A 27,968-nucleotide genomic window follows, 5' to 3' on the forward strand; every position below is an offset into this window, starting at 1 on the left:
CATTTTAGCCAACTCGAGTAATAAATAAGTTGTAATCCAATAGCGATATATTAATACTAACCAATTACAATGGAAGAGAGAAAAGGGTTAACGATTAGTTTTGCTAAGATCAAAATTTGTTGATGGGGTTTGACTAATTTTTTGCAGCAAATAAGTGTTAGTGTGCAACTAGTCATATCGTTTGATCGTTGCATTATGGACCAATACATATCTCTGAGCTAAAGTTGTTTAAAATGTGGATAAATTAATTAGATAAAGACAGAAGTTAAAATAGCCACTAGACTCATAAAAATAGAAAATAGCAACCTCGATCATTTTGTTTTGAATTTTTTTTAATCTATATTATAAAATAAAAATTAATAATTTAGAATGATACAAGGGTGTAAATAAATTACTGTTCACAAATTAGTTAGGATAATATTTTGATTTTGATTATTTAAAAAATTAATTTACCCGTTATTTAATCTATTAAACATATTTTTTAAGATTAAATAATAAAATTGAAATAAATATAGTGTATCTAAACTTTTTTATATGTATATTTAAAAGATTTTGTATTTTAATATTAGGACAACTCATCATCTTATCCTCTCCTCTTCACCAAAAAAAAATACTAGATTTGTAAACATTACAACAATTGATTCAGCTCAATCCTAGATTCAAAATAAATAAATAAATAAACCGCCAATGAATAAAACTAATAATTGAAATTATATTGTTACAATTATAAATGACAAAAAGGATCTCTATTAACATGTCTTGTCGAAGATTAAATAATTCATTTTTAGTATATATACATCTAAAATTATTCTCAAGTGTGGGCACTTTATTTTTTTTCTTTTTTAATAAGGACACATTGTTAAGTCATGCAGTTTCATAGTATTTTTCACTAATTCTATTAAACAACACGATTTAATAACGTGTCCGCATAAAAATAAAAAATAAAAAATGACGGCGCCCGTATTGGAAAAGGACTCTATGATCTCAAAACATCTAAATTGATATATACATTTGTAAATATAATTTTTAATTTTATTGGTGATTTAGAAAATATTTATTAATTATTTTACATCCATGAACCTACATATTACCGGCAACTTGAATATTATCTACTAATTGTTAAGCAATTAATTAGCCATCCACCAAATTAAATCCAGTGGTTATAGTTGAAATAATAAAATCCAAGTGTCTATCCCCATTATTGATGTTATAAAAATTCATACGGCAACTTAGAAAAATCCAAGATATAATTGATTCACGCTTCAATCCCAAGTTAAAACAAGAACATCATCGAATATACACATGGAAACAATTGGCCTTTGGATTAATTGCAGCTTCATAATTGTCCGAACAAGGTTTAAACTTAATCATTACTTACAGATTCAATGACCCTTCTTTTTTTTTTTCGGTTCAGAAAAAAATCTATATCATTGAAATTGATATATATATTTATTAATATTAATGTGACATGATTACAGAGATAGGCTTCGATTTCTTACCTAACGTGACATTATTATAATTAAATAATATGCAAAATTGAGACCCCCGTTGACCTCTCGTTTGGTGGTTGGGATATGTTTCACGACTCATCGGTTTAATTTTGTCACCTTTAATTTTAAAATTTCAAGTACTACAATCATGATAGCTTTAACATCAAAGGCACTTCTGACCCAATAGAATTATCTATTTAATATATTTAGTTATACATAAAAAAAAAATATACATATCTTTAATTATATAGTCAATTAATCACAATGGGAGTCGACAAGTCACATTATCACTTGACTTATTATTATTTTTAATTAATTATCGCTTGACTTATTACTTCAATTTCAAGTCATCAATATGTCCATTTTCATTTACTTTTTATGTTCTAAACGACTCCCTAAATCTTAATCATGATCGTTTTCTTAACATCGATATAGAGAACAATTTTGACTTCATATAAATGGAGATAAGGAGTTTGGTGGGCAGTATCCATTTTATTATGTTGCTCTTGACTCTTGACAGAGATTTTAACCTTTATCTTTAATACATCACTATCAAAATCATTCATCTGCAGCCTTATATTAATGCTAATTAATTTAATCAAGTAAGATTGCCCCGTACTCTAGAATATTTGTTTGTCTCATATAAATGATTTTTCTAACTTTTTTCTTTTATATATAACATGTTTATTTGTTACTTTCGTTCAAAGTGATTGATTTTGTTAACTATGTTGAGGTAAATAAATGGAATTAATTATTGAATCTACAAAAAAGACTATGCATGTAGTTGGGGGAGAAAAAAAATGCGTGTAAAGAGGAGAAGGAAATTAAGGAATAAAAATGAGTAAACTCTTGAAATTCGATTAATCTATTTTGCGAAGTTCGATTTGAGATCAAATTAATTTAACACATGAAAAATATAAGATTTTATTATTTTTTTGGTGTGCTTTTGCTAGATAGGAAGTATAATCACCATAAAATTTAGGCAAAGTTTAGATTGGGGGATCTATGCTTGTAATAAAATTATGACAGATTCAATATAAAATTGATAACTACTTTGGTCCCTCTTAAATTTTGCTTAACCATTTAGATCCCTTATAAATTTGTATTATGTCATTTCATCCATTGCGTTAAAACAACAGCAAGAGGGGGAAAAAAATGCATTATTGTAACGTAAATGTGATATTTTAATAAATAAACTAACTAGTTTTGATATGTGGAGCTGTCACATGATCAAACTCTACGTGAAAATCTTGCATTTATCCTTTAATGGCACATTTTTAACTTCAAAGATGTAATCAAGTGAAAAAAAGAAAAAAAAAATCTATCAAGTGTGGTAAATCAATTGCAAAAAAAAAGAGATTAATTTATTATTCTCTTTATTTCATTTATCTAATTTCGAGAAAAATAGTAAATTCTTATTTGTATTCTAAGAAATACTATAAACACTCAATTACTCAAAACACATCCTTTAAAATTTGAAAATCAAACTTTGACAAAGTAAAACTTATTTATTTCAAGTGGATTTTAGATTAAAGGACAAATGGGTAAAATCACACCAGAAACAATCAATTTGTTTTGAGGGTTTGGCGTACCTCACTGAGTTGTGTTGTGTAGGCTAATCAAGGCTAACAAAGGAGCTAATGACGAGGAGGATTTTGATGGCAGTAGTGAGAGGCCTGGATGAGAGTTGGAAATCTTGAATAGACGCCTCTCAATATGCAAAATAAAGAAATGAGGTTAGAGGTGGAGTCAGCGGTGGTTGGGGACCACACTCCGACACGCAAGTCAACTACTTGGGTTTTCTAGGTGATGAGAACTTGTAAGCTCTCTGAAAAAGTGGTGGCTGGAGGTTGAAGAAGACTTCAGCCCCCTGGTTTTGTGTGTGTGTTGGTGATAAAATTTAGAGAGTATGAGTGTATGAGGTCATGAGAGAGAGAGACAAAATCTTTTTAGCCTTTATATAGCACCAGATGGGTATCTAACCACGCGACATATCTCTATTGGAGATTTTTATTGTCCTTCCTGAGATTATTTATGCCCTTTTATCATTATGGCGGTTTTATAGCCATTATGAATATGCTTGGAGAGTAAGAAGGCGGTTTTAGATTGGTGCAGTCGTTCAGTGCACGTAGCGTACACTGCAGGTGGTCCAATATACTTTTCGTAGAAGCTATTTGCACAGTGACGGTTATGGCAATTAAGGACCACTGTCCTTAGGGGACTGCTTCTGATTTTTACTGACTTTCACAGCTGGTTGTCTCTCTTTCTCTGACAAAGTATATTTGATTTGATTCCATCAAATCAAATATTTATTTTGGGTGACTGAGATAGTGCACATGATGACCATTTTTTGGGTGCTTTCGTCAATTCCTTGATTCTGTTAGGGCGTGCCCCACATATCAATCTACTTAGAGGGTGTTCTTGGTGCAAGTTGGGTACCCCAAGAGGTTAACTTTCAGCCATTAAAATCTCTTTGTCGACACGTGGCGCTTGATTTTAATTTCTTTTTTTAGTCCCAAAAATTATTAAATCTAAAAGCTAATCCTAAATTTTTTAAATACCCATTTTAACATTCTTCTTCTCCCTTAATTTTCTTTCTTCTTCTTTCATATCACGCCAAAGGTTTAAAATTTATATCATTTTTATTTAGCCCCCTTTTCTTTTACTGAATAGTAATTCTTGGGAGTATACATTGCCTACAATTTATTGTTTCAGTCACATAAATATAATTTTCCGTTAATGTGACTTCTGAGATCTTAATAAAATACATTCAGTGAAAATATTATTAGAGTGAGATTTGCGCAGCCATGATAAAAATTTTGTAATGAAGTCTTTTGGGTTTTTCAAATTCCCCAATTGAAAAATTGATTAAAAAAGAAGAAGAAGAAGATGATGACGACAATTTAAGATTTTATAATACTAGGGTGTGTTGAGCATATTTTATGTAGACATTTTGCTTCTAGCATGTATGCTACTATTTTTGCTTCCGAATTGATCCAAAATCGACAATTAATTACATTCGGCCCACATTGAAACATTTGGGCCTTGGGGCCCATAAATAGTTTTCAAATTTCAACTCCCACGTTCTGCACTTCTTGTTCTCGGCTGCTGGTGATTACCGATTAGAATCTAGAAACAGGAATACAAAACCCTAGGACTCTCGGCATCCCAAAACCTCCCTAAAATCTCTAATTCCTTTATCCTTTTTTTTTTTTTAATTTATTTTTTTAATTGAGGGAATGTATAAAGCAAGAGCATGGTTGTCTAGAAGCTTCACAGCTCTGTCTTCAAATCCTCTACGCGTCTGTGTAGTCGGCAGCGGCCCCGCTGGTTTCTACACTGCTGAAAAGGTAACCAGTTTTTTATTCTAATTTATTATCATAAAAATGAGCAATTTAATTTTTTTAAATAAATTTTAATAGATTCTGATTGTATGAATTATCAATTACAACAGACGTTGAAGGCTCATCAGGAAGCGCAGGTTGATATCATTGATCGATTGCCGACGCCGTTTGGATTAGTACGCTCCGGTGTAGCACCTGATCATCCTGAAACCAAGGCAAGTTCTCCGAGTTAAGAAAAAGAAAAACCATAATTCCTTATTATTTCTATTTATTTTAGCTTGAACCAGATTGTATTTTTTTATTAGTTATTTTTATTAATCAATAAATTTGTCTAAATTGAGCTTAGTTTACCAGAAAAATTGCAACAGATTGTGATCAACCAGTTTTCTCGAGTGGTGCAACATGAAAGGTGCTCGTTCTTTGGAAATGTCACGCTTGGATCCTCCGTTTCTCTATCCGAGCTTCGTCAGCTCTACCATGTGGTAAGACTTGAACTTATTTATTTGTTTATTTATTTTTTGATGTGTAATTCTATTTACTAACATTTGATGAAATGTGAGCAGGTTGTGCTTGCATATGGTGCTGAAAGTGATAGAGCTCTTGGTATACCAGGAGAAGTACGTTTGTTTAATGAGATTAGAGTGTTGCTGCACTTGATCATGTGATAATTAATGTTGCTGATGGGGTTGAATTATTTTTGTTTGTGACGTGATTGTGTGTGTGTGTGTGTTTTTTTTTGTAGGATTTGATTGGGGTACACTCGGCGAGAGAATTTGTATGGTGGTATAACGGGCACCCAGATGGCAAAAACTTGAGTCCTGACTTGAAGAGCACTGACACAGCTGTTATCCTCGGTCAGGTATTCTCATATGGATTATTTTAAAGCCAGGTTGATTACATAATTATTATGCAATGATCTATCTACTAGTGACAAGATTGGTTCTTGTTATCACTTTTTCTATCAGAATTTCTGTTATTTACAGAATCTGTGATGCAACGGAAGTTTAATGTTCAAAATATTCCGTTGATTCTAGAGAATACCGGAACAAAAGAACAACTAAATTCACGTTGATTCAAAAGAATACCGCGAATTTAGGGATTAAGACTCGTTGATCCCGTAGAATACCGAGAATTAACTGTTCAAATACTCACAAAGAGATTTGAAAATTGAAATATTATTGAACTCAAAATTCTTCCTTTAAAAGCTACAAAAGACACTTATTTATACTAAGTAAGACTTATCCTAATATGATTAGAAAACCTATTTTAATAAGACTTATGCCTAAATTAGGAATATTACCCAAATAAGCAATACCTAAACAATAAGACTCTAAATAGGAAACCAAATTAAACTAGAATACAAATTAATTAAAATATTCCTAAATATTATACATTTAAATATAATTAGGATTTCTTCAATTTCTTGCTCTGCATCAATCTGCAATTATTTTATGAGTGTCGATTAGTTAAGCAATTGCCATGATATAGGAGAGATGAAGACATTGATTAAGATGGAGTGAGTTTTTCATGCCTTTCTGATTTTGCCTGAGCGACAAAGGGCTAGCTGTAATTCCTAGGTTCAGTTTATAGGACCTTTGCATGACTAGAACAATGTGACCCTAAGTAGAGTGATTTTGGTTGGTGGGGTTGGTCTTTGGTTCAAATTGTGCCAATTGGCATTCTAGTAAACGAGGACATGTTAACCTACCCTTTTTTCTAGACATGATTGTTTGCTGGCTGCCCAATAGTCAGCATGTTCAGTTTTATAATTATAGTATTACTAATTCATCTACAAGAACACTAAAATGAAAAATACCATTATCCAATGAGATCATGGCACCATTCTCCCTGCCCCTGTTATGATAAATCGGAGAAATTGTAGATATGATATGTGGCAGTAAAAATTACTTGTATGTAAATTTTAGGGAAATGTGGCTCTTGATGTCGCTCGCATCCTCTTACGTCCAACAGAAGAATTGGCAACGACTGATATTGCAAGCTATGCTTGGACTGCTCTTGAGGGGAGCAGTATCAGGTCTTGTCCTATCATTTGGAAGCTACCTTGTAAGTCTATCCATGGATTAACAAATTTTATGAATTTAATGATATAAATATAATTATAGGAAAGTTTATCTTGTTGGAAGACGCGGACCAGTGCAAGCAGCTTGTACTGCAAAGGAGCTCCGTGAAATTCTTGGTAATTCTTAACATCTAGTCATTTGCACTAATGTTAACCAGAGGATTTTCTTTTTCTTGTATCTTGGAAAGCATTGCTGATAATATTTTAAGTTGGCACTGGTGCTGAGGTTTATAAAGTTCAATAAATCCATTATTTTTGAACTCTTTAGTATATCCAACGAGAAACGGATAATTTTTTGTTGAGTTCCATGGTTGGAGTTTTTGATCCATTGTATGGATTCTTATCCCTTGGTAATGAAATAGTGAACAATTAATCAGCTTTCTGCTTAAATTTGTTTTCTGAGTAGTAGAACATGTTTCCACAATTCTTTGTGAAAGGTCTCATTGCTTTCAGACATTGCTTCTGCATTTTATATAAAATCCTTCTATAGTTTTGGAAGTTAGAGAAGCCTTGGGTTTATTTTGCAGGTATTAAAAATTTGTATGTTCATATACGTGAAGATGATTTAATTAAATCTCCTACAGATGAGGTATGTCTGAAATTGCAATTGTTTTTGTGTAGTCATTTTCATGGTTAACACCCTTGATTTGCAAAGTAAAAGTGCAGAGGAAAGATAAAGATGGTTATGTAGACTATGTTTACTTCCTCCTGATGTTTTCTGCTGTTTGGTGATGTCTTCTGGAAAGGAAGAGATGAAAAACAGTCGAATTCAGAGGAGAGTCTACGAATTGCTTTCTAAGGCAGCTGCGTCGGCATCTTCCCAACCTATGTTAGGTCAACGTGAACTTCACTTTGTTTTCTTCCGCAAACCTGATAGTTTTCTAGAATCAAATGAGAGAAGTGGCCATGTCTCTGGAGTGCACTTTGAGAAGACGGCTCTGAAAGGTAACTCTCTCTCCAGTTTGAAGGCTTCTCTTGCCTTGTGTTGTTAGATGCTGGAGGCTTGCAAAGATACTCGACATTATGTAGATTTTTCATGATGAGTAACAAAATGATGATTACTAAATGAACAAGGGGCATCTGTTAAATTCAGGACACAAGCCCTTTTTCTTGTTCTTTAAATTGTTATGACTAATTAAAATTGTGTTAATTAGAAAAAAAAGTGAAAAAGAAAATGAAAAAGATTTGTAAATTTCCCACTCCTGTTTTGATTCATAATTGCCAGGGATCAGTTGTCATTATTAGCTTTACTTGTAGGTGGTGGCCCTGGAAAACAGTATGCTGTGGGTACTGGTGAATTTGAAGACCTTGATTGTGGGTAATTCATATATTTTACTTATCAAGAAGTTGTAGTTTTAGCTATTTTTTTAAGCTATCTTGGATTCAAGTTACTAGGAGCTAGTACTTACTTGTCGGGGCAATTTGTGCTTTCTGTTTTCAGGATGGTGCTAAAAAGCATTGGTTACAAATCAGTACCAGTCAATGGTTTGCCCTTTGATAATCACAAAGGTAAAAAGCAAAAAATTGATGCATCGTTGCATTAGGCCATTCTAGTTTCCTGCTTGTTAGATGCAGATCAATTAATATCCAGTTCAAACCAGTTTAAAGTTTCTAACTGATGTAGAAGTCTATTATAAAGTTCAACAAATATACAAGTCTGTAAAGAAATTTCACTACATGATGAGGTAATAACTATTTCGTAATCGACTCATTAAGTCCCTCTTGTCTCAAAATGTTTTGAGTGGAATCAGTGTGTGGGTAACCTAAGATATTTAATGGTTGGGCTTTTCATGTAGATGTCTATCATATATTCATTCATTGACTTAGTTTCGGAAACGTCGAGGTTCTTAACTATACATTATTCAATTGCATGTAAACCATCAATGTGCTAGTAGTTTCAAAACCTTAAGCAACAAAATCTTCCCCTACTGTGTCTGCGAATGGCTTTGATTTAAGATTTGATGCTTATTAAAACTCGTAATAACTAAAAGGGTGATTTTGCTAACCATCTCACGGCATTTTTTCCAGGTATAGTTCCAAATATTAGAGGTCGGGTTCTAAAGAATATTTCAGGAGATTCTTCACAGGTTGAAAATGGTTTATATGTCTGTGGGTGGTTAAAGAGAGGACCAACGGGAATAATTGCCACAAATCTTTACTGTGCTGAGGAAACTGTAAGTAGTCTCTCTTTGATATCCTAGACAGAACTTGTGCATGTTAAGTTAAGAGACTAAGATCATATTCATCTGCTGCAATGTTTGAAGTAACTCATTATTGATCTATGCTAGAGCTACTTTAAGAATTGTAGGGAGATGAACTGACTTTAAGCTTTGTGATTGGATTACCGACATTATAGGTTGCTAGCATATCGGAAGACCTTGAACAAGGAGTACTAGCGTCCTCATCAGGATTGCCAAAGCCTGGCCGAGAGGGACTCCTGCAGTTACTGGACAATAGAAATGTTAGACCTGTACCATTCAGTGCTTGGGAAAAGATTGACTCTGAAGAAAAGAGGCTTGGAAGTTTGAGGAACAAACCAAAGGAGAAATTGACAACTTATGAAGATTTGCTGAAAGTAGCCACATAATTAATTAAAAGAGTGGAGATTTTCCCATCCTTTAAAATTCTCAAAACACTCCTCTTTCTTACATTTATCATTTTAACCTTTGGCAATTACAATATAAGACAGAACACATTTTTTTTATACATAATTTTCTCACATCCCATGGAGATCTTTGATCTTTGTAAGGAGCTTTATGGATTATTCAGTTTTCTTCCTTCATTATGAAAGATTAATGAATTTTATAATAAAATAAAGATTTTGTTTTGTACTTGGAGATTTCTCTCTCAAACTTTCTATAAATTTTAGGGTTTTATGTTGTCTTTGAATGTCGTTTGGTTCCTAGAGACAATTTGATTCACTTTTATTTGATCAATTGGAGTTTTTCTTGCTGTGAAATGGTTGTAACAGAGAAGAGAAATATAACGCTGAAAATACCTTGAATCTAAAATATTTTAAAAAAAATCGATTTAAAAAGAAATATATGAGAGAGGAAATACTAATCTCAAGATTTGATTAACACTCCCTATTGAATCAATTATGAATAGTAACGTAGGAGTGTTTTCAGATTTTATTTAAGAGAAACACAACTGAAGATATTGACTTATTTGAACTCATTTTATTTTTCTAGAGGTAATTAGATTATGTATTATATATTGTTAGAAAGATAAATTTTGTCTAGTTTTGAAGAATTTTACGGAATGATATTCACACTTCTCTTCTTAAAGATATTTAAGATTTTATCAACAAAGATCAGCAGTTAGGAATTCACAAGGTTGAAAATTCTGAATTTACTGATGTCAATGTATTAAGATTTAATTAACAAGATAAATTTTGTCTAGTTTTGAAGATTTTTACGGAATGATATTCACACTTCTCTTCTTAAAGATATTTAAGATTTTATCAACAAAGATCAGCAGTTAGGAATTCACAAGACCAAAAATTCTGAATTTACTGATGTCAATATATTAAGATTTAATTAACAAGCTTCACATCACTGGAAAATTCTGTGAGTCAAGAGTTTAATGAATTTTATGGTGTTCAGTTTAGAGTTTTCTACATCAAGATATGATCAAATAAGTGTTGACTGTTTAGATTTACTGTTGAAATCAACCTTGAAGTTAAATTGTGTTTTACTTTGTTTTCTTCTACCTCATTATAATTAAGACCTTTAATTCAAGTTTGATTTGAATTCTAAATGATAAAGATATTATCCTAAGATTGGAGGAATGTTCCAAGTTGTCTATATAAATGTATTAGTTTGTAGTTTTAGAGAGAAAGGTGGTGATTTTGAGAGTTTAACTTAAAAGAGTGCTTTTATTAGAGTTTCTTCATGTAGTTCTGTATCTTTTCAGTAGATTTCTTATAATTGTGAATTAAGAAGTCATGTGTCTCTTCTAGGATATAATTAAGTGGTGAATATCTATATTTCTTTTTAATTTTTTTCAGTTGTGAGTTTTAGTGAATTAGAGAAACTTATATCTCTTGTCTAATATTAATGAATAGTGAATTTTCTATTGTAATTCTCGAAAGTGATGAATTTTTGTTCTTACCTTGTCTAAGCATGTTTAGTTCGCATAATAATAAAAGTTTATTTTATAAGTAGGCCGGTGTTAGATTTGATTAACACTTCCTATTGAATCAATTACGAGCCATCAATAAATGTGAGCAAAAATGTACTTTAGTAAACACAAATGAAGATGAAGAGAACTCATGAAGTTCTTCACGGTCTGAGACGCTGCGAATTTAACCAAAAGCATACACATTATTTATTTCGGTAAACGTCATTTATGGAATTAAAGAGTGGGCATGAACCTGCAATAATTTGGGTCGGGTTCAATTAGAAGAGGGGTTTTAAAAGGACTTAATAGACAGGTGGCGGAAGCACAACTCGGGTTTAAAAATTCACGAGGGATAGTCTCCAGAAAGTATAGGTCGGGTCCATGGGCAGCAGTCATGTCATTTTCAATCAAAACAAATAAAAAGCCCGGTCCATTTCAACTCAAAAAAAGAGAACAGCATTTGCCAAAATTTTTACCAAATTATATTCTCACACACGCGTTCAAAAACTGATAACTTTGTGCTCGAACTTGATCATCCATTGATGCGAAGCTGCGTTGGCACTTTTTTCGGCAACTATGTCTTGTTCTAGATGTCGATACTCGATACGAGAATGTTATTCATCTACTTATGTTAAAACGAAAAAGGAAATGAACTAAAAGTCACGCCACGCTACTGTTTCTGAATATCCATCTGCCAGTTGTTCGCTCTTGCGTGCATTTGTACACAAGCTGTTTCTTTGAAATTCTAAGCATGCATGATTCGGACATTTTACTAGTTTGGAGAGTTTCGTTTTCCTATTCCATGCCGGGGGAATCCAAACTTGCTTTATTTTGCCACCTCGCCGCTCGTGCGCAGTGCACACAGGCGTAGTGACATCAATGCTTTACATGCTGTTCGGCAGGCATCAGCTTATGGGGCATATTTGAGCGTTTTGTTCAATGCTGGCTATGTGCATGGCGTAAATAATTAAAATGCACAGAGGTTCCGATGGCCTATAGGAAGAGGTTTCGTCCTGCGGGCTATCCGGTGAATCGCCTTATATAGGTGGTTTTTTGTTGTATTTTAATTGAGGAGTAATTGTTATTTTACCGACCTTTTTTTCTTTTTTTAGTTGTAGTATACTGTTGGTCCCCTAACCAATAGGCATTTGGTCTAGTAAGAGAACCATTGCATTTATAATGTTGAAAGTAAGAGTTCGATCCTCCATAAAAAACATTATAGGGGTTAGTTTCAGTTCTCCTTTGATTATCAAATAATTGAGTGGAGCCAGTCTATTTCTCACGAAATGTAAGTGAAGTGGACACCCCTAGAATATTAGGGAGAATTTAAAGAATTTAGGCCGCGCTACAGAGAAGTACATGCCACGACGAAGGTCCCTATTGTATAATCTATTTATAAATATTAATTATAATATCTAATGTAATATCAGTAACAGTCCTGTATAACAATATTAAAAAAAATATTGTTGGTCCCGTAAAGGCTTGGATTGAATTTCTCAGTTCAAATCTTAAACTCAAATAATAATATGTATAATTTTTCGCATATATTACGATGAATTTCCTTTTTCAATTTAAAGGAGGTCTTCACATTGAGAAGGCGGAATAAGTAAATTAAATTATACTTAATTTTTTAATACTCCAAAAGATCTTAGTGTGCGGAGTTATTTTATTTCGAATACTAAAAATACGTAATAAAAGGAATTAGTTTTTATATTATTAGAAATTATCCTAATTGAGATTTAAGTCTTTACGTTCTCCTAAATGTTAGATGCACTTGACTAATTTTTTCAAAAAAGACATTATTGTGTTAAATATTTGAGGTTTTTTTTTTTTTTTTTTTTTTGGACGTGCTAGCTAGTTCTGACACACTGAACATGGGTATTGAGTTGACAAAACACGAAGACAATCATTAAGTTGAAGGAACGCCCCATCAATCAATATCCTTGTGAGCCACAGCCACACACCCCATCAGTCGCTGTATCTATATCCAAAATTTGGAATACAAATTCTCTCTTGTTGTAAAGCCAAGGTCTAATGAAAGTGAATTTCTTTAAACTGAAATAGACTGCCTTACAAACTGTATCAGTATCAAAGTGTTGATCTTATCTTTGTAACATTGGATGCGTTAAGAGTTTTATTTGTTAATCTTTTTAGCTTCCTATCTATTTATTATATAAATTTCTTTGAGCACAAGTCTGGATTTGAGGATATATATTATTGCCTTTAATTAGGTAAAATATATAGTTTGTGTGCAGAGTCAAATGCCACCAATGTTTTTCAATGCAAAGCACTTAAAAAAGCCGCCCTATAATTCTTCAAAGCAATTAGTCTCTCCAAGTCTTCCAATGTGTGTAGACCTAGCGAAGACTATATGGTGGATTTTATCATTAGAAGATTGAATTTTATGAATTCTTGTGGCTTTTGATGTCGCATCAATATGCCCATACTAAAACCAACCACATCTCCCACTTATCAACAATTAACTGCTTGCTTTTAACTCGTGTGCTTGCTCTTGCTTGGAGAAGATTTCCATTTCAATAAAAATAATAAAATAAAACTATAGGCATATATACATATTGCTCCTGAATTAATTTTAGAAACCTTCTTTATTAATGTCCTTAAAAATTGGTCACGTAGTACATTGAACCTTTGATGTTTACACTAACCAACAATTAACTACAATTTTTCAGTTTTGAGACTGACGGAGCTTGTCAACTTCAAATTTTCCATCGATTTATTTGTTGATTGCTGCTACATGTATGATATGTAAAGTGAGCTTCAGGGCCCCTTAGCTCCAATAATTCATGTGCATATATGTCAGTAGGGACCCCTCATTGATCGAAGCAAATTGGTTTACGATAAAACCAGCGGGCTTTTCTGTTGGATACCCATTAAAGATGTGCATACATAGCCGTGCCAGACCTAAGCAGCTTGAAGCTTTGTCTTTAAGGTTTTTGGAGACCCACCGGTATAGTAGTAATAAGGCAGTCGGTACGAACGGCCATTGATTTGAACATGTGACAAGTTTTGGATCAGGAAGCATCTGTGATTCATTGCTCACATAAATTCCACTAACAGAACTTTTTCTGGGCATGTCAATTGAATAAGAAATAGAGCACTCACTACTGCAATTGGTTATAGTTTCCAAAGAGTATATTTACTGTCTATATAAGGTTCAATAGTGTTAGTTAATTTCTTCTATTATAGATTCTATTATAGAGTAAGAAAGATAACTAATATAATTATAGAAGTACACGTGCCTATCTCATATTCAAAGTTAACTCAAGAGTTGAGATTGCCTTGAATTTATCTTTAGCCCAATTTTCATATCATCCCTATGACATGTAAATTAGTCTTTTTGAAAGCTATCTCAAAAATTGAAGATGCTACCTCAAATTAATAGTCCTAGTCTAGGAATTATTCTCATTTGATGTGAGATAGTATCTTCAACAGCCTAGTGGCATATAGAGACGAGCTCTGTGCTGGTACTTGTCCAGTGGAATGTATTGTGGACTTACTCGTATATGAATTTAATTCAATTACCATACAGAAATCTAAGGGTCTAACTCACACTCAAGATCTAGCTCAAGAATTGAGGATTACCTTGAGCTTATATTCTTAGTCTAAGACCTATTTTAGCCAATGTTGGATATTCTCTTCAATGGGTCTAACTCAAATTCAAAGGCTAGCTTAAGAGTGGAGGATTGCCTCAAGCTTGAATTGCTAACTAAGTAACTATTCTTAGTAATATTGGATATTTTTCTCATTAGTAGTTAATTCTAAGTGTTCTTTTTGCAAGATCAGTAATGCACGCAAATGATAGACAAACTTATTATTAGGAAGTTCGTAATTATTTTAATATTTATTTTGTGTTTGTTTTTAGTTTTTTACCAACATCCATTGATCGCTGTATTACTTATTGATCTTTACAAGTACTGTGAGCATTTCCATATTGAATCTTGTTTCTACATTCATGTTGGCTAGAAATACATAATTTTTCTAGCTATCAAATCTATGCTATTATTACACAGATGCTTTGTAACTCACATGGAAACTGACCTGTAATTTGATATTTTGAGTAGATATAAAAAGAAAAGCATGTAAATCTTATATCGGCAATTCCGATTGTCCAACTCAAGATGAATATTTTTAACTGTATTATTTTTTAACATAAAAAAATGCAAGTTGAATTAATACACTTTTTGTGATGTTGATCTAGCTTTCACCTTGATTTTAAGCAGAGTAGCTCTAGAATCTTCAATCTTCATATAATTAATTTACTGGCATGTAAATATGAAGCTATATTTGGTGCATGGTGGGATCCATTTATGCTTGCATGCCCTAGCTAGTGATTATCTATTCAATTGTACATGAATCAAATCTTGCTACAATGTGGAGCTGTGCTATTTTTGACAATAAGCATATCATGGTCCATTTGGGATTTTAAAAAAGTTGAACTGGGTTGGGATTCTCTCTTTGCTAAATCAAATCTCGGATGGGGTCAGAGGCTGCTATTTACAAGATTCATGCTGTCTCCTACACCTTACCATAAAGTCTTTGGTTCGATCATGACAACCATTTCTTATGTTCGAGCTTCCTATTTCCTGTTTGGTTTGGTTCATTTATTTCTAGGTTCGAACAAACCAAAAGTAGTTTTGAAGTTTTTCTATCTATTTTATTTCATGCTGTTTTTCTAAAGTTCAAGTGACATTTGCATCTCTAATATTTCTAATTTTAACTACTTATGTTCTTAATTTTTATAATTATTTAGGGAAATTATTAACCATATACCCTTAAATGACACAAGTATCAAACGTGCTACAACACTTTTCAAGTGTATCACTCGTATATCCTAAGTTGACAAAACACTTCTGCAGTCCATCAATCCGTTAACTGCCGTTTGCGAGTGCTGACATTATAAAGGTAATCTAGCCTTTTTAAAAAAACGACATGTCATCCCATTTACCTAGTAAAAAACGACATGTCATATGATATATTTTGATAAAAATGACATGTCATCCCATTTATCGGATAATTGTTAATAATTGCTATAAAAAAAAGCTACTTTACAACCGAATCTACTCCTCCAAAATTTAACCTAAATTATTGAAGATCTACTCCTCCAAGCCCAAACTTGAATTTTTTTTGGTATAATATGTATAATTGTAAATAATATGTTGTTAATAATTTTTTATGGTATAAGATGAATATTTTTTATGAATAATTGTTAATAATATGTACCATTAATAATTTATTTTTTTAATAAAAAAATGTATTGTTAATAACAAAATAAAAAAATTGTGTATTAAAAATTTACATTCATTTTCAAGGTAAATTTTTTTTTTACCTCATTTTGAGTTTAAAGGGTAAAATAGTCATTTTACTCAAATTCTGTTAAGTTCTTAACGGTAGTAAACGGAAATGTGGATGCCAGAACTCTTTTGTCAACTTAGGGTATACGAGTGATATAAGCGAAAAGTGTTGTAGCACGTTTGATACTGGTGTCATTTAAGGGTATATGCCTGATAATTTCCCAATTATTTATTAAGTCTTTGATGTTATAATTCTAATGTTCGAACTTTACCATTGAAAGATAAATATAACTTTTTCAACATATAAAATTTTTCTTAAATTTTGATAAACACGGTATCTTAGATAGTAAATGAACACAAAAAATTTATTTATTTATTTTTTTTTCGGTTGCACCTTTAATATTTGTGATGTAATGGATAACTAAAAAATAGATAGGGCCTAACTAAGCGTCCTTCTTCCTTAATTTTATTAAAATGAATAAAAATATTTTCTAAGATTTGAAAAGCACTTTAATAATTAACTACTACTGAAACATTCTCAAACAAGGCCTCACGAACGAACTGAAAACAATTTGGCATTAAGAATTTGAGTTTCATATGCTTGACTATGACTGCCATTATATCATGAAATGGATACTCAGTGATTGGATTAGAATCCCGAAGCTAGTGGAGTTTGAAAGCATTAGCTTGTACTTAAACAGGTGGGATTCACTCTTGTTAAAGTGCAATGCAAAGATGACCCACCAACGATTAGTACATTACATAGGAATAAATTTTGCAATTATAATTAAGATTTAAATATACATAGTTAAAATTGAAGTTGAAGTTGGCCAAACCAAAACGCAAAAGCACCTTCTCAAAAAAAAAAAAAAAACACAAAAGCATGGAATAAGCTGATGAGAATAATGAGAGTGAAAATAGACCACACACTGCTCGATGAAGATACATGATAATCATAAATTATATATATGATGCTAACCCTAACCCTAGCAATAGTTGTAGGAAACCTATCATTGTCATTGTGTTTGTGCTCTGATCTGAGGCGTGGGTCCTTGAGCACTCTGGAGAGATTCTTTGCTTTCTCTCTTTTATCATTCTGATAATAGAGCCTGTGCAGTCTCAATTCTGATTATGAAAGAAATAAAGAAGATATATTGCAAAATATGGAAATATGATAATTTGGTGATGGTTTTGATTGGCTGGCCTTGGATGGATGTTGATTTATGGAATGCACAACATCCTTTGTTGCTTCCATTTTGAATGTGTTTTTCTGAGTTCTTGCATGCATGGGCATGGGGAGATGTGGCACATGAGCTTTCAAGTTGTGGGAATCTTAAAAGGCCTTTTATCCATCAAACAATGTAGAATTTCAAAAATCATAACCTAAACATAGAATTGAAAATTTAATATTTTTAATTTTCCGATGTCTTTTCTCCTTTACCTTTTAATATTACATTACAATTTATAAATCTAAAAATTCATTAGAACTTTTTAAATCAACTATTTAATGAGAGTAAACGTATCTAAGCCCTATTTAAATCATAGAAACTTAAAAATCATATTTCATTGGTGAAAAGTGAAGTGATTTAATTACAAAATCTAACGTAAATCTTTAAAAATTTTAACTTACAATTTCCATAAAAAAAAAGTTGTGTCATTAATAACAAGAACTTCCACAATCGCTTCAGTTAATTGTTCGTATATTTTCATTCTTCATTTTTTAGGTGAGGGTTCGAGTCTTTTCGAAAATATAAGAGATTATTTATTTCTTATTTTTTTAATTTTAAATCTTGAAATTAAACTTTAACTCTTTAATATGTCGAGGCAAACTCGATAGATGTTGACTGGCTTTCAAGAGCAACACATATATTTGATAAACTATATTTATTAATATTTATACAGCACTCTGTAATGTACCATTAAAAGAGAAAAAGGCCTCAATAAAAAACAAAACCTATGCTTTGCAAATCTTTTAAGCTGCCATGTCTTGATACAGTGATTAAAATTCAAGTTAAAAATGTTGACAAAAATGGGAGAAGTTCAAGAAAGACTGCTGATTGTTGGCCAATAAAAACGAAAGTTCGCTTACACCGAAAAATTGCCTAAAAATTGACGATTTGAAGTCCGATGTCATAGAGACAGGACACAATTGCGAATTCGACTCCACTATCTTGTTAATAGTGACAACTCCTCTTCAATCTACGAACTTTTGTATTTTAATTAAGGAAAATAATCCTGATAAAATTCAAATTATTTATTTATTTATTTTATTTATTAATTACCAATTATTAATTAAGTTATTTACTCAGAATATGACTAGGAGGGAATCCTAATCATTTAATTAAGGCAAGTGCTAAGTTATATTCAATGTAACTTACACAATTCATCTCAACCACATAAAATTATGGGACCTACAATTCATGTGGTTGAGATGAATTGTGTATGTTACATTAAATATAACTTAGAGACTCCCTTTAATTAATTGTTATGTCTTAGCTCCAACAATCCCTTAATTAGATCTTTAATTAAGAAAATTTATCAAAGATAATTGCTCGGATTTTACAAGATGTGCTCCCATTTTTATACTACATAGAATTTTATATGGATAATTTTCTTGTTGTGAATTTGTGTGGAGAATTTTCTTGTTGTGGTGGCAGTGACATATTACGGGGTTCCCGTCCACTCTATGACAACATAACGCCGTTTTGTTCCCCACCAACCCATCTCTTTGCGTGGACTTCCTTTTAAACCGTGCAAACTTTAACGTAGATGCAATCATTTCATATTGTACCAAATTCAATTCAAATCACACAATATTTAGTCATACACCACCAAAGTAATGGGGTGCGATCATACCAATACCCATGCACCAAATTTCATCAAAATTCTGCTGTTTAGACGAAAACAGTACTAATGTGAGTGATCTTTACAAAGCTCTTGTGTAATACTTTTCTTAGAAAAAAATCATCAAAGTTATTCAAAATAATTTTATTTGTTTTTCCAAAACAAATATATTTGACAATAAAACTTCATGGAGAAAACTTATGTGGGACGATCTTACCGCATCAGTATATCAGCATATTAATCTGTTAGACTTATCCAACTAGTCTTTGGCATGTAAAAAAAGAAGAAAATTTTAATTTAAACGGATGGTTATAGATGGGACCTATCACTTAATTGTAATCAACCCTACCAATGAATTCTATCACTTTAAAAAAAAATTATATTTTCTCATGTGTCTAAAAATAATTTGATGATCATACAACATCTATATGGTGATCTGATAAGATCGTTCCACGTAAATTTTTCTTGTCTCGATCTTATTAAAATTAAAAAAAATTTATATTTTCTCATGTGTCTAAAAATAATTTGATGATCATACAACATCTATATGGTGATCTGATAAGACCATTCCACATAAGTTTTTCTGGTGCTGTAGATTATTGTGGATCACGTCACTGGGTTCCAAAACTACATAGATGTATGGTGCGTTTCTAGCAAAGACTTCCATTTGTAGTGCGTTTAATGCTGTTTTTACAATATCGACCCATTAGCTAAATTCTTTGATTTGTCGCTATAAATTCTTGCACATGTTTATAAGCAATGAAACACATGAACCCATGGGAGGGAGCTCTCTGCAAGACTGCAACTTTGTCTCATATTGGCATGATATTGGCTTTGTTCATTTCAATCAGCCCCTTTTAACATCTTCTTATTCACATTATCTGCTTAAATAGTTTAGATACTTCAATTCAGATCCACAACTGACAACACTGTAAAAGACTTCAATCAGTTATTATCTAATAAGTTGAACAAAATATATCTCACCAGATAATGAAATTGGTTTCAAATGCTCTTATACTTTGATATTTAGAAATCTACGAAGCAGTGTTTGAATCTACGTCCAGATTATGATTCTTCAGTTAATCGTGTACAAAGTATTAAAAAATTTATCGCCACAAAAAAGAAAAAAAATCCAACTTTAAAAACTTACCGGAAACTAACTTGAAAATCTACTCTCACTAACAATATTCTAAAAGACTTACTCATATTCTTCTATATGAATTTTTATTAGTCTATAAGTCTAATGAACACCCGCACACACAAAAAAAAAAGAAACTTTTAAACTCTTCTATATTAATAAACTCTTAGCTCACTGTTTGAGTCACATTATTTTAATAAAATTTTGATTGTATATATTCGTAGACATTTAATAGCAATACACATACGTAGGGGCGTTCAGAATCTAATCTGATTCGCTCAATCCGTCTAATTCGTAAAAATCTGATCAATAAAAATCTAATTCGTGGATTGGTGAATTGGATTGGATTAACAATTTAAAAATCCGCAGTCGGTGGATTGGATATGAATTTACTTCGATAAATCCGTAAAAATCCGCGAATCCGTAAAAAAATAAAAAATATTTATTTAATAAAAAATTAAACTTGTAAATATGGCATTATACTTACTAATAAATAAATAAGTTAAAATATAGTTATATTAACACTATATTATACCTTATCCGATAATAATATAAAATAAAAATAATTAAGTAAAAGAATACAACTTCCTAAATAGTTAATTTTCATGTACTAATCTAAACAAATGAGATTTTTTTTTCTTTTTGGTGTGTTATATTTTGAAATTTTGAATGTATGTTCTAGCTTTATTTAAACAATTAATTTATTTAAATCTTATTTAATTTTGAATTTGATCAATAGTAAAATTATTTTTATATTAATTTTTTATTTTGTTAGCTCATAGATAGGACATGATTGAAAATTTTTAACCTGCAAACCAATCCGTAAAATGATGAATTAAATATGAATTGAGTTAAATCCGCATCTAATTCGTAAATATATGGATTGAATTTGTATTGAATTTCACCAATTCATATATTAAATTAAATTAAAAATTTATAATCTGTAAAATCGTGAATCGGATATAAATTACTGTTCAATTTATAAAATCTTATCCACAAACACTTCTATACACATACGAGTGTTTAAACTTTCTTTTTTTCCTTTAAAAAAAAAACACTTCTCTACCATCTTTGCCAAGACAAAAATTTCTTTTCAGTGGCTTTATAAAACTGCAGCTGACTTTGTTATTAATTATCTCACTCTCGTTCGTCTGCGTTTTACGCGTCAGCTTTCTTCAAAACTCACCCACTTTTTCTCATTTTTGTTTCTTTAACACTACTGGTAATAATACAAACAACAAACAGGCCAAAACTTCATTATTATTTTCTTTTTCCGTGGCAGTGATTTCCTGTCCTTTCCCCGCTCGTGAAAATTTGCTCTCTCGACCACGTTTCTCGTTCTTTCGTTTTCTGCGACTCCGCAATAATATTTTTCATTTTACCAAAACCATGTCTGTGCATGCACGGTAGCAGTGTGGCCACGCCAGTAAATTTTACAGCTTCGCTTTTGAAAATTAGAAGAAGGGCAGTATTGGAAAGTTTGCGGGGTTACTTTCCCTGGGTTGTCGGAGTACTACCCACAAAAAGCTACCCGTAATAGTAAAAAGTGAAAAAATTGCAATAATATCAGTAAATTTATGAGTTTTTTTTTTATATTTTAAAATGGAAAATAGAAAATTATCACCTCTCCACTTTAATTTTATGGTGCGGTATATAATTCGTATAAATTATTTATTAAAAAAATATAATTATTCCTATAGAATAATAAAATAAAAAAACTTAAAATTATACTAGTGGTCGTTTTATAAAGATAATATTATTATTTTAGCGGAGGTGGATGTAGTGTAGGAGCCCCCACTGAAAAAAAAACATTTTTTGTTTAAAAGAAAAATTAATAAATTTTTAAATAATCCGAGTCATATTTTTAAATAGTCCAAGTTCTTCTAGTTTCCACAACCACAGTAAAGAGAACATTTTCAGTAATAAAATTTGTGAATAATGAACTTCGAAATAAGATGGGAGATGAATGGACAAATAATAATTTAATTATTTATGTAGAAAGATGTATTTAATAATATTGATAATGAATATATTGCACAACGTTTTCAGAATATGAAATTGCGTAGAGAACAATTGTAACTGTGTTATCAAAAATTTTATATGTTCAAGTTTCAATTTTTATATTTTGTTGTCATTTAATTTAGCTCCCGATAAATTATTTTTCTAGATCCGCCACTGGTTGATATGGATGTGTAATTGAACAAATTCATGAGCAAATAACAGATAATTTTTCTATGAAAAATTCTATTTGCATGTAAATAAGTGCAAAATATTACACAAGGTGAGTAAACTATACCATTTAAAAGCCCACTTAAGTTAGACCGTATAAAAAATAAGAATCAAATTACTTTACAATAAGTTTTTATTTTTTTAACTCTCCCCAACAATGACATTTACGACCTGGGCTTGGTTGCAGATTAATATTGCATATTAATATTTAGCATAAATTACTGAAGATCAAGCGATTCATGCAATCATGCTTAGCTAAACTGATTTCACAGCACATTCACGAATCATGACCCGGGCTTAGAGACTTGATTCATTTTATAGGTTAATTTTATAAACTGATATTTAGTAAAACCTAGTAGAGGTTAATTATTCGGTGAAATTCCGGTTGAGTATACGCAACTTATGTATAAAAATTGATTTAACAAAACTAAATATAGCTTATATACCTGAAAAAAAAGAGAGTATATATTGATTTAGTGTACATAATGTTGCTCATGTTTTATTACTTCACAACTTCAACTATCTTTTATTATAAAATTGTGCAATGTATATAACTTCGCCATATAAGAAGATAACGAATTTTTATTTACTATAATTTTTTTTTCTTTTGTTAAGAAATAGTATTGACATTTTGTAAGATTCGGAAAAGAAACTCGAACTAAGTGAACATCTCCCAACCAATCCATGGTCAAAGGACGCCGGCTTGAATCTCTATAGAGAGTGTCACAATGATATGAATTTAGACTCTCTAAACCGCTGTTTGCTTAAACTGTGTTCGTGACCCAACACTTTTTTCAATCCATTATCGAATGTGAGATACTATATTGTCCAAAACCACTAAATGGTGAGAGAGATCAGAGAATGATTAAGAAAAAGGAGAGAGAGAGAGGGTAGATTTCTCTCATCTTTCTCTTATCTCTCTTCATTTAGCAGTACTCTATATTGTTATGGACATCGAAAGAATAGTGAAAATGCCAGATACCAAAAGTTGTTGCTCCTCCGTTTTAATTGCCACCATTTTATTAAAAACAAGCATAAATCAATCAATACTTGCCACCATTTAGTAGTACTCTATTCTATATTGTTATAGACATCGAGAGAATAGCGAAAATATCAGATGCCAAAAGTCGTTGCTCCTTCGTTTACTTGCCACCATTTTATTAACAAGCATAAATCACTCAATATAAAAATAAAAAATGTTAAAAACTTCATTTCTCTGATTTTCTTCCAAGAAAGAAAAGAATTCTCCATTTCACTATTGGGCTTGAAGTTCAATGATAGATCCGTACACTGATAAAGGCGATTTGAGCCCTCGCGGGCACTTTCCTTCTGCATAAAATTAAATGTGAAATAAAGCAGATTTTTACCAGTATTTATTAGTAGAAATTAATTTATTAGTGTAAGGATAATTATCTGCCGATTATTTTTTTAAAAATATATAATTTTTTTTATAACGCTCTATCTGAAGTTAATATTTTTTTATTTGTCTACTCATGTTATAATACTATTAAAACTTTAATGATATCATAAGAGTAAATCTATCATTTTATAACGATATTATTTGAAAATAGAAGTGGATAAATATAAAATAATATAACTTTAAGTCGAGTTCAATAAAAAAATTATGAAAAAATAAGTAGGTGGGTAATTGTATTTTTATATTTAAGGGTAAGAAATTATTTACATAATATTTCGTTAGATCTCGTAACAATTTGAAGATGAAAGTTGAAAGGTGTAAAATAATATAAGTTTGAATAAAATTCAATAAAAAAATTAAAAATTATATAATTTTTTTTAAAAAATAGATGATCGGTGGATGACTACCCTTAATGAAAATGAAATATATATGAACATTAAAATAAATTCTCTTATTACAAGCTCAGTACGCTCTGAAAACCACTTTTTTTATTTGAAGTTCTTCTTAGTTCCAGAGTTTGGTAACAGTGGTGTATGACAGAGAGAAGAAAAGGGGTGTGTGTGTATATATATATATATATATATGTACACACACACACACTAACATAGACAAACGGGGATACCCAAAAACAAAAAAAAATTTCTCTGCTTTGCTTTCATCAATCATAGTCATTCATTATCATCATCTTCCTATTTGCTTCTTTTACACTTACACACTTAGAACTGTGTTATAACAATCTTGTCTCAGTCAATAATATTTGAACAAAAACTCCTTTTTTTTTTCCTTTTTCTTTTCTTTTCTTCATAGTTGCATGTTCAAATTTTAAATTTTGTGTCTGTAGAGCATGCAATGCATGATTACATAGGCTTATCAATATTATCATCAGAAGTGAAGTTGCTAATAACTTAAAATGGAAAAGTCGGGTTTGAATTTGAAAGCAACCGAGTTGAGACTCGGGTTACCCGGGTCAGAGTCTCCAGAGAGAGGGAGTGACAAGAATGGGAACGCGGCAGTAATTTTGTCACTGAAGAGCTTTGTGGGCTCAGGAGCTAAGAGGGTCTTTTGTGATGCCACTGACGCGGACGCCAAATGGGTTTTCTCTGTATCCGAAGCTGCTGCTGGCCGGCTGTTTTCTCCAAGAGGTGGTGGTAGTAGTAATAATAATAATAATAATCATGGCAAGGTTCATGTCGGGTCGGATTCGGGTTTGGGTGGCCCGGTTTTGGAAGATGGTAATGGTGCTTGTGTTGCTGCCCAGTCGCCAAAGCCGGTGATGATGGTGCAGGATAAGAAGTCTCATGAGATTGCTCCTTCAAAGTAACTACTTCACTATTTTTATTATTTCTTATTTTTTAATTTTCTTTTTTTGCTTGGTGGGTTTTTAGTACCTGTTTTGCTTACTGCGAAAACTCCAGTTAAAATGAAGAACATGTGAATTTTTGTTCTTTTTTTAAAGAATTTATATTAGCTTTTCTTTAACTGGAGGAGCTGACTGTATGTTCCTAGTTTGTCTAGAATTGGAATTTAAAATTTTCTCATTTATATTGGTTGGCTTGTTGTTGAACGACTATAGTTAGTTTCAAACATATTAACCAAGTGATTTTGCTTTGAAATTTTTATTCCGTGGACTTCCACAGAGGAATTTGATTCTCTTAGTTCACTTAAAAGTTTATAATTTGCTTTAATCATGGGGAAAAAATTGATTGTGATTCTTGCCAAATAAATTTCTCTGTCTGAATCTCTAGATTTCTTATTTGTGAATGCATATTTGTGACAGGGCACAAGTTGTAGGATGGCCACCAATTCGTTCTTACCGGAAGAATACTATGTCTTCTCAATCTTCAAAGAACGATGATGACTCAGAAGCCAAGTTGGGATTGGGGTGTCTGTATGTCAAAGTCAGTATGGATGGTGCCCCCTACCTGCGCAAAGTTGATCTCAAAACGTATAGCAGCTATATTGATCTGTCTTCGGCTTTAGAAAAAATGTTCAGCTGCTTCACAATCGGTAATACCTCTTTGCAACCCATCCCAGGATTTGACCCACTTTCTTTCTCTGCATGAGTCTAAAAACGTGCGCATATTTGATTCGACTAGTCTTGCCAATACTTTTCCTTACTAAACCAATCCTATGGAGTTCAATTAAATCACAATGCTTGTTGTAATCTCTTCTTCTAATGACAAAAACGTTGCCTTTTCTCCTTTTGGAATGAACTGATTTGAGCTTTTGCGTGTCAGTTTCAGGTCAGTGCAGCTCTCACAATGTTCCCAGCCGAGATGGATTGAGTGAGAGTCGATTAATGGATCTCCTCCACGGTTCTGAGTATGTTCTCACCTATGAAGACAAGGATGGTGACTGGATGCTAGTCGGTGATGTCCCTTGGGAGTAAGTGTGATTTTCTGAGTGAACCGAATTGTGCTCAAGTTTTCCGGCTTATCTAGAGACACCCTACTGGACGGATAGATAGGCTGCTTGATTTTTAATCCATGAAGCAAAATTTCCTTTCGGTTGGGATTCACATCAGCATGATTCAGTTTCAAAGCATTCCCATCTCAGTTACATATTGTAACCCCCTGTATTGAACATTCCTCTCCAGAGATGCTTGAATTTTTTGATAAAAACCACTTTTGATTTGTAAATAATATTTGGAAGATCCAAACAACATACAGTTTCTTCACGTGGCATGAACGGCTTTTAGTTTTTCAGGCGATGAGTATAGTGCTTTCCTTTGAAAATTGCTGTTACAGATTTATTTATCTATTAATTTAATAAAAATTTTCAAACCAGTTTTCTGAACCAGCCTGTAAAATAGGTCGAGTAAACATGTGGGATGGCATGACGGCTTTTATCGAAATATCAATGGTTCTCACTCTCCTCTTGCTTGACAGAAAAGTGCAAGACCATCCTTTGATAAGGGTTCTTTTGTCTGTTGTTGTAGGATGTTCACGGACTCTTGCAGAAGGCTAAGGATCATGAAAAGTTCAGATGCTATTGGCTTAGGTATGTTCTATGAAATTTGCAATGTTATATATACTGATTTTATATCCAAGTAGAAATTCAAAACAAATAGTTCGATAATGCACTTTTCCTTAATGAACAAATAATTGCCCTGCTTTGAGGACAAATGCTTCGAGTGTTAAGCAATTGAAGTCAATGTTGCAATGTTTTTATGATTATGCTTAGTAGTCCGAAGATTAGAAACTTGTGATTAATTAAATGTAGATGTCTATCTCTATCAGTTGCTTGCTTGTATAATTAGATTGTTGTTCAGGTAATTGACATTGCACAAAATGTTGCTAATGTGTGTTTCTGTATCGACTTGTTCAGCCCCAAGAGCAATGGAGAAGTGCAAGAATCGTAACTAGTTAGATCCTGTTGCTACTCACCACGGGCAAAATACCTTCGGGGTTGATATTTTCTGAATGTTAAAGTGACTTTAATGGTCTCAAATTGGGTGCTCCATTTCCTGTAGTGTTACTTACCGTTCTTAGTATAGACTTGTAGTAAGGGGAACGTTCTAGTAGGCAACAAATAATGCTGTAGTCCCATCGCAGGTTCCAGTTATGGGTTTATGCACCCCATCTTTCTCTTTCATGTATTATGATTGGTGACTGTTCATGACTACAAATGGGTGTCTGTGTTTATAAATAATCTTTTTCCAGTAGAATATCCCTCTCATGATGGAATAGAATTAGGTTGAAATTTGGCATGAATATATCTCTAAAATGTGGTAAGATAGCGGCTTAACCGACTGGTTTTCAAATAGGTTTATTTGGCTGGCAAAGTTTATATTCAAACATCTCAAGGAAAATGTTCCAATTATAAGAATGTATTCTTTGATGTTGACCAACAGCTCTGCCCCTCCTGTGAAATGGAGAGACTTTTTAAGTTCAGAAAAGTAATGCATTACCGTTATTGAACTCCATGACCAAGAAAAAGAAACCTGGAAACTTATCGAGTCAAGAATCACTTGAATGCACAAAAATAAAAGA

General features: G+C 32.0%; 2 protein-coding genes across 4 annotated transcripts; both read left to right on the forward strand.

Annotated features, from left to right (window-relative positions):
• Nucleotides 1–4,584: 4,584 nt before the first annotated feature.
• On the forward strand, nucleotides 4,585–9,751 carry LOC102628424 (NADPH:adrenodoxin oxidoreductase, mitochondrial). 2 transcript variants are annotated; one of them, XM_006475601.4, is made up of 13 exons: nucleotides 4,585–4,840; nucleotides 4,945–5,049; nucleotides 5,203–5,316; nucleotides 5,398–5,451; nucleotides 5,577–5,693; nucleotides 6,760–6,869; nucleotides 6,958–7,031; nucleotides 7,442–7,503; nucleotides 7,661–7,859; nucleotides 8,172–8,232; nucleotides 8,356–8,423; nucleotides 8,943–9,088; nucleotides 9,271–9,751. In XM_006475601.4, the coding sequence occupies exons 1-13, from the start codon at nucleotides 4,730–4,732 to the stop codon at nucleotides 9,499–9,501; spliced, it is 1,452 nt and encodes a 483-aa protein (XP_006475664.1). In that variant the 5' UTR covers nucleotides 4,585–4,729; the 3' UTR covers nucleotides 9,502–9,751. The 2 variants fall into 2 exon arrangements, with proteins under 2 accessions (XP_006475664.1, XP_052297057.1); XM_052441097.1 differs by lacking the exon at nucleotides 4,585–4,840 and having other exon boundaries at nucleotides 5,189–5,316; nucleotides 5,398–5,455.
• Nucleotides 9,752–24,439: 14,688 nt separating this feature from the next.
• LOC102628728 (auxin-responsive protein IAA27) lies at nucleotides 24,440–27,643 on the forward strand. 2 transcript variants are annotated; one of them, XM_006475602.4, is made up of 5 exons: nucleotides 24,440–25,293; nucleotides 25,754–25,983; nucleotides 26,214–26,361; nucleotides 26,915–26,976; nucleotides 27,304–27,643. In XM_006475602.4, exons 1-5 carry the CDS (start codon nucleotides 24,887–24,889, stop codon nucleotides 27,339–27,341), a joined length of 885 nt encoding a protein of 294 aa, XP_006475665.1. In that variant the 5' UTR covers nucleotides 24,440–24,886; the 3' UTR covers nucleotides 27,342–27,643. The 2 variants fall into 2 exon arrangements, with proteins under 2 accessions (XP_006475665.1, XP_006475666.1); XM_006475603.4 differs by having other exon boundaries at nucleotides 26,220–26,361.
• The last annotated feature ends 325 nt before the right edge of the window (nucleotides 27,644–27,968 follow it).

This window comes from Citrus sinensis, chromosome 1 (assembly GCF_022201045.2).
Source record: "Citrus sinensis cultivar Valencia sweet orange chromosome 1, DVS_A1.0, whole genome shotgun sequence".
Taxonomy (NCBI): Eukaryota; Viridiplantae; Streptophyta; class Magnoliopsida; order Sapindales; family Rutaceae; genus Citrus; species Citrus sinensis.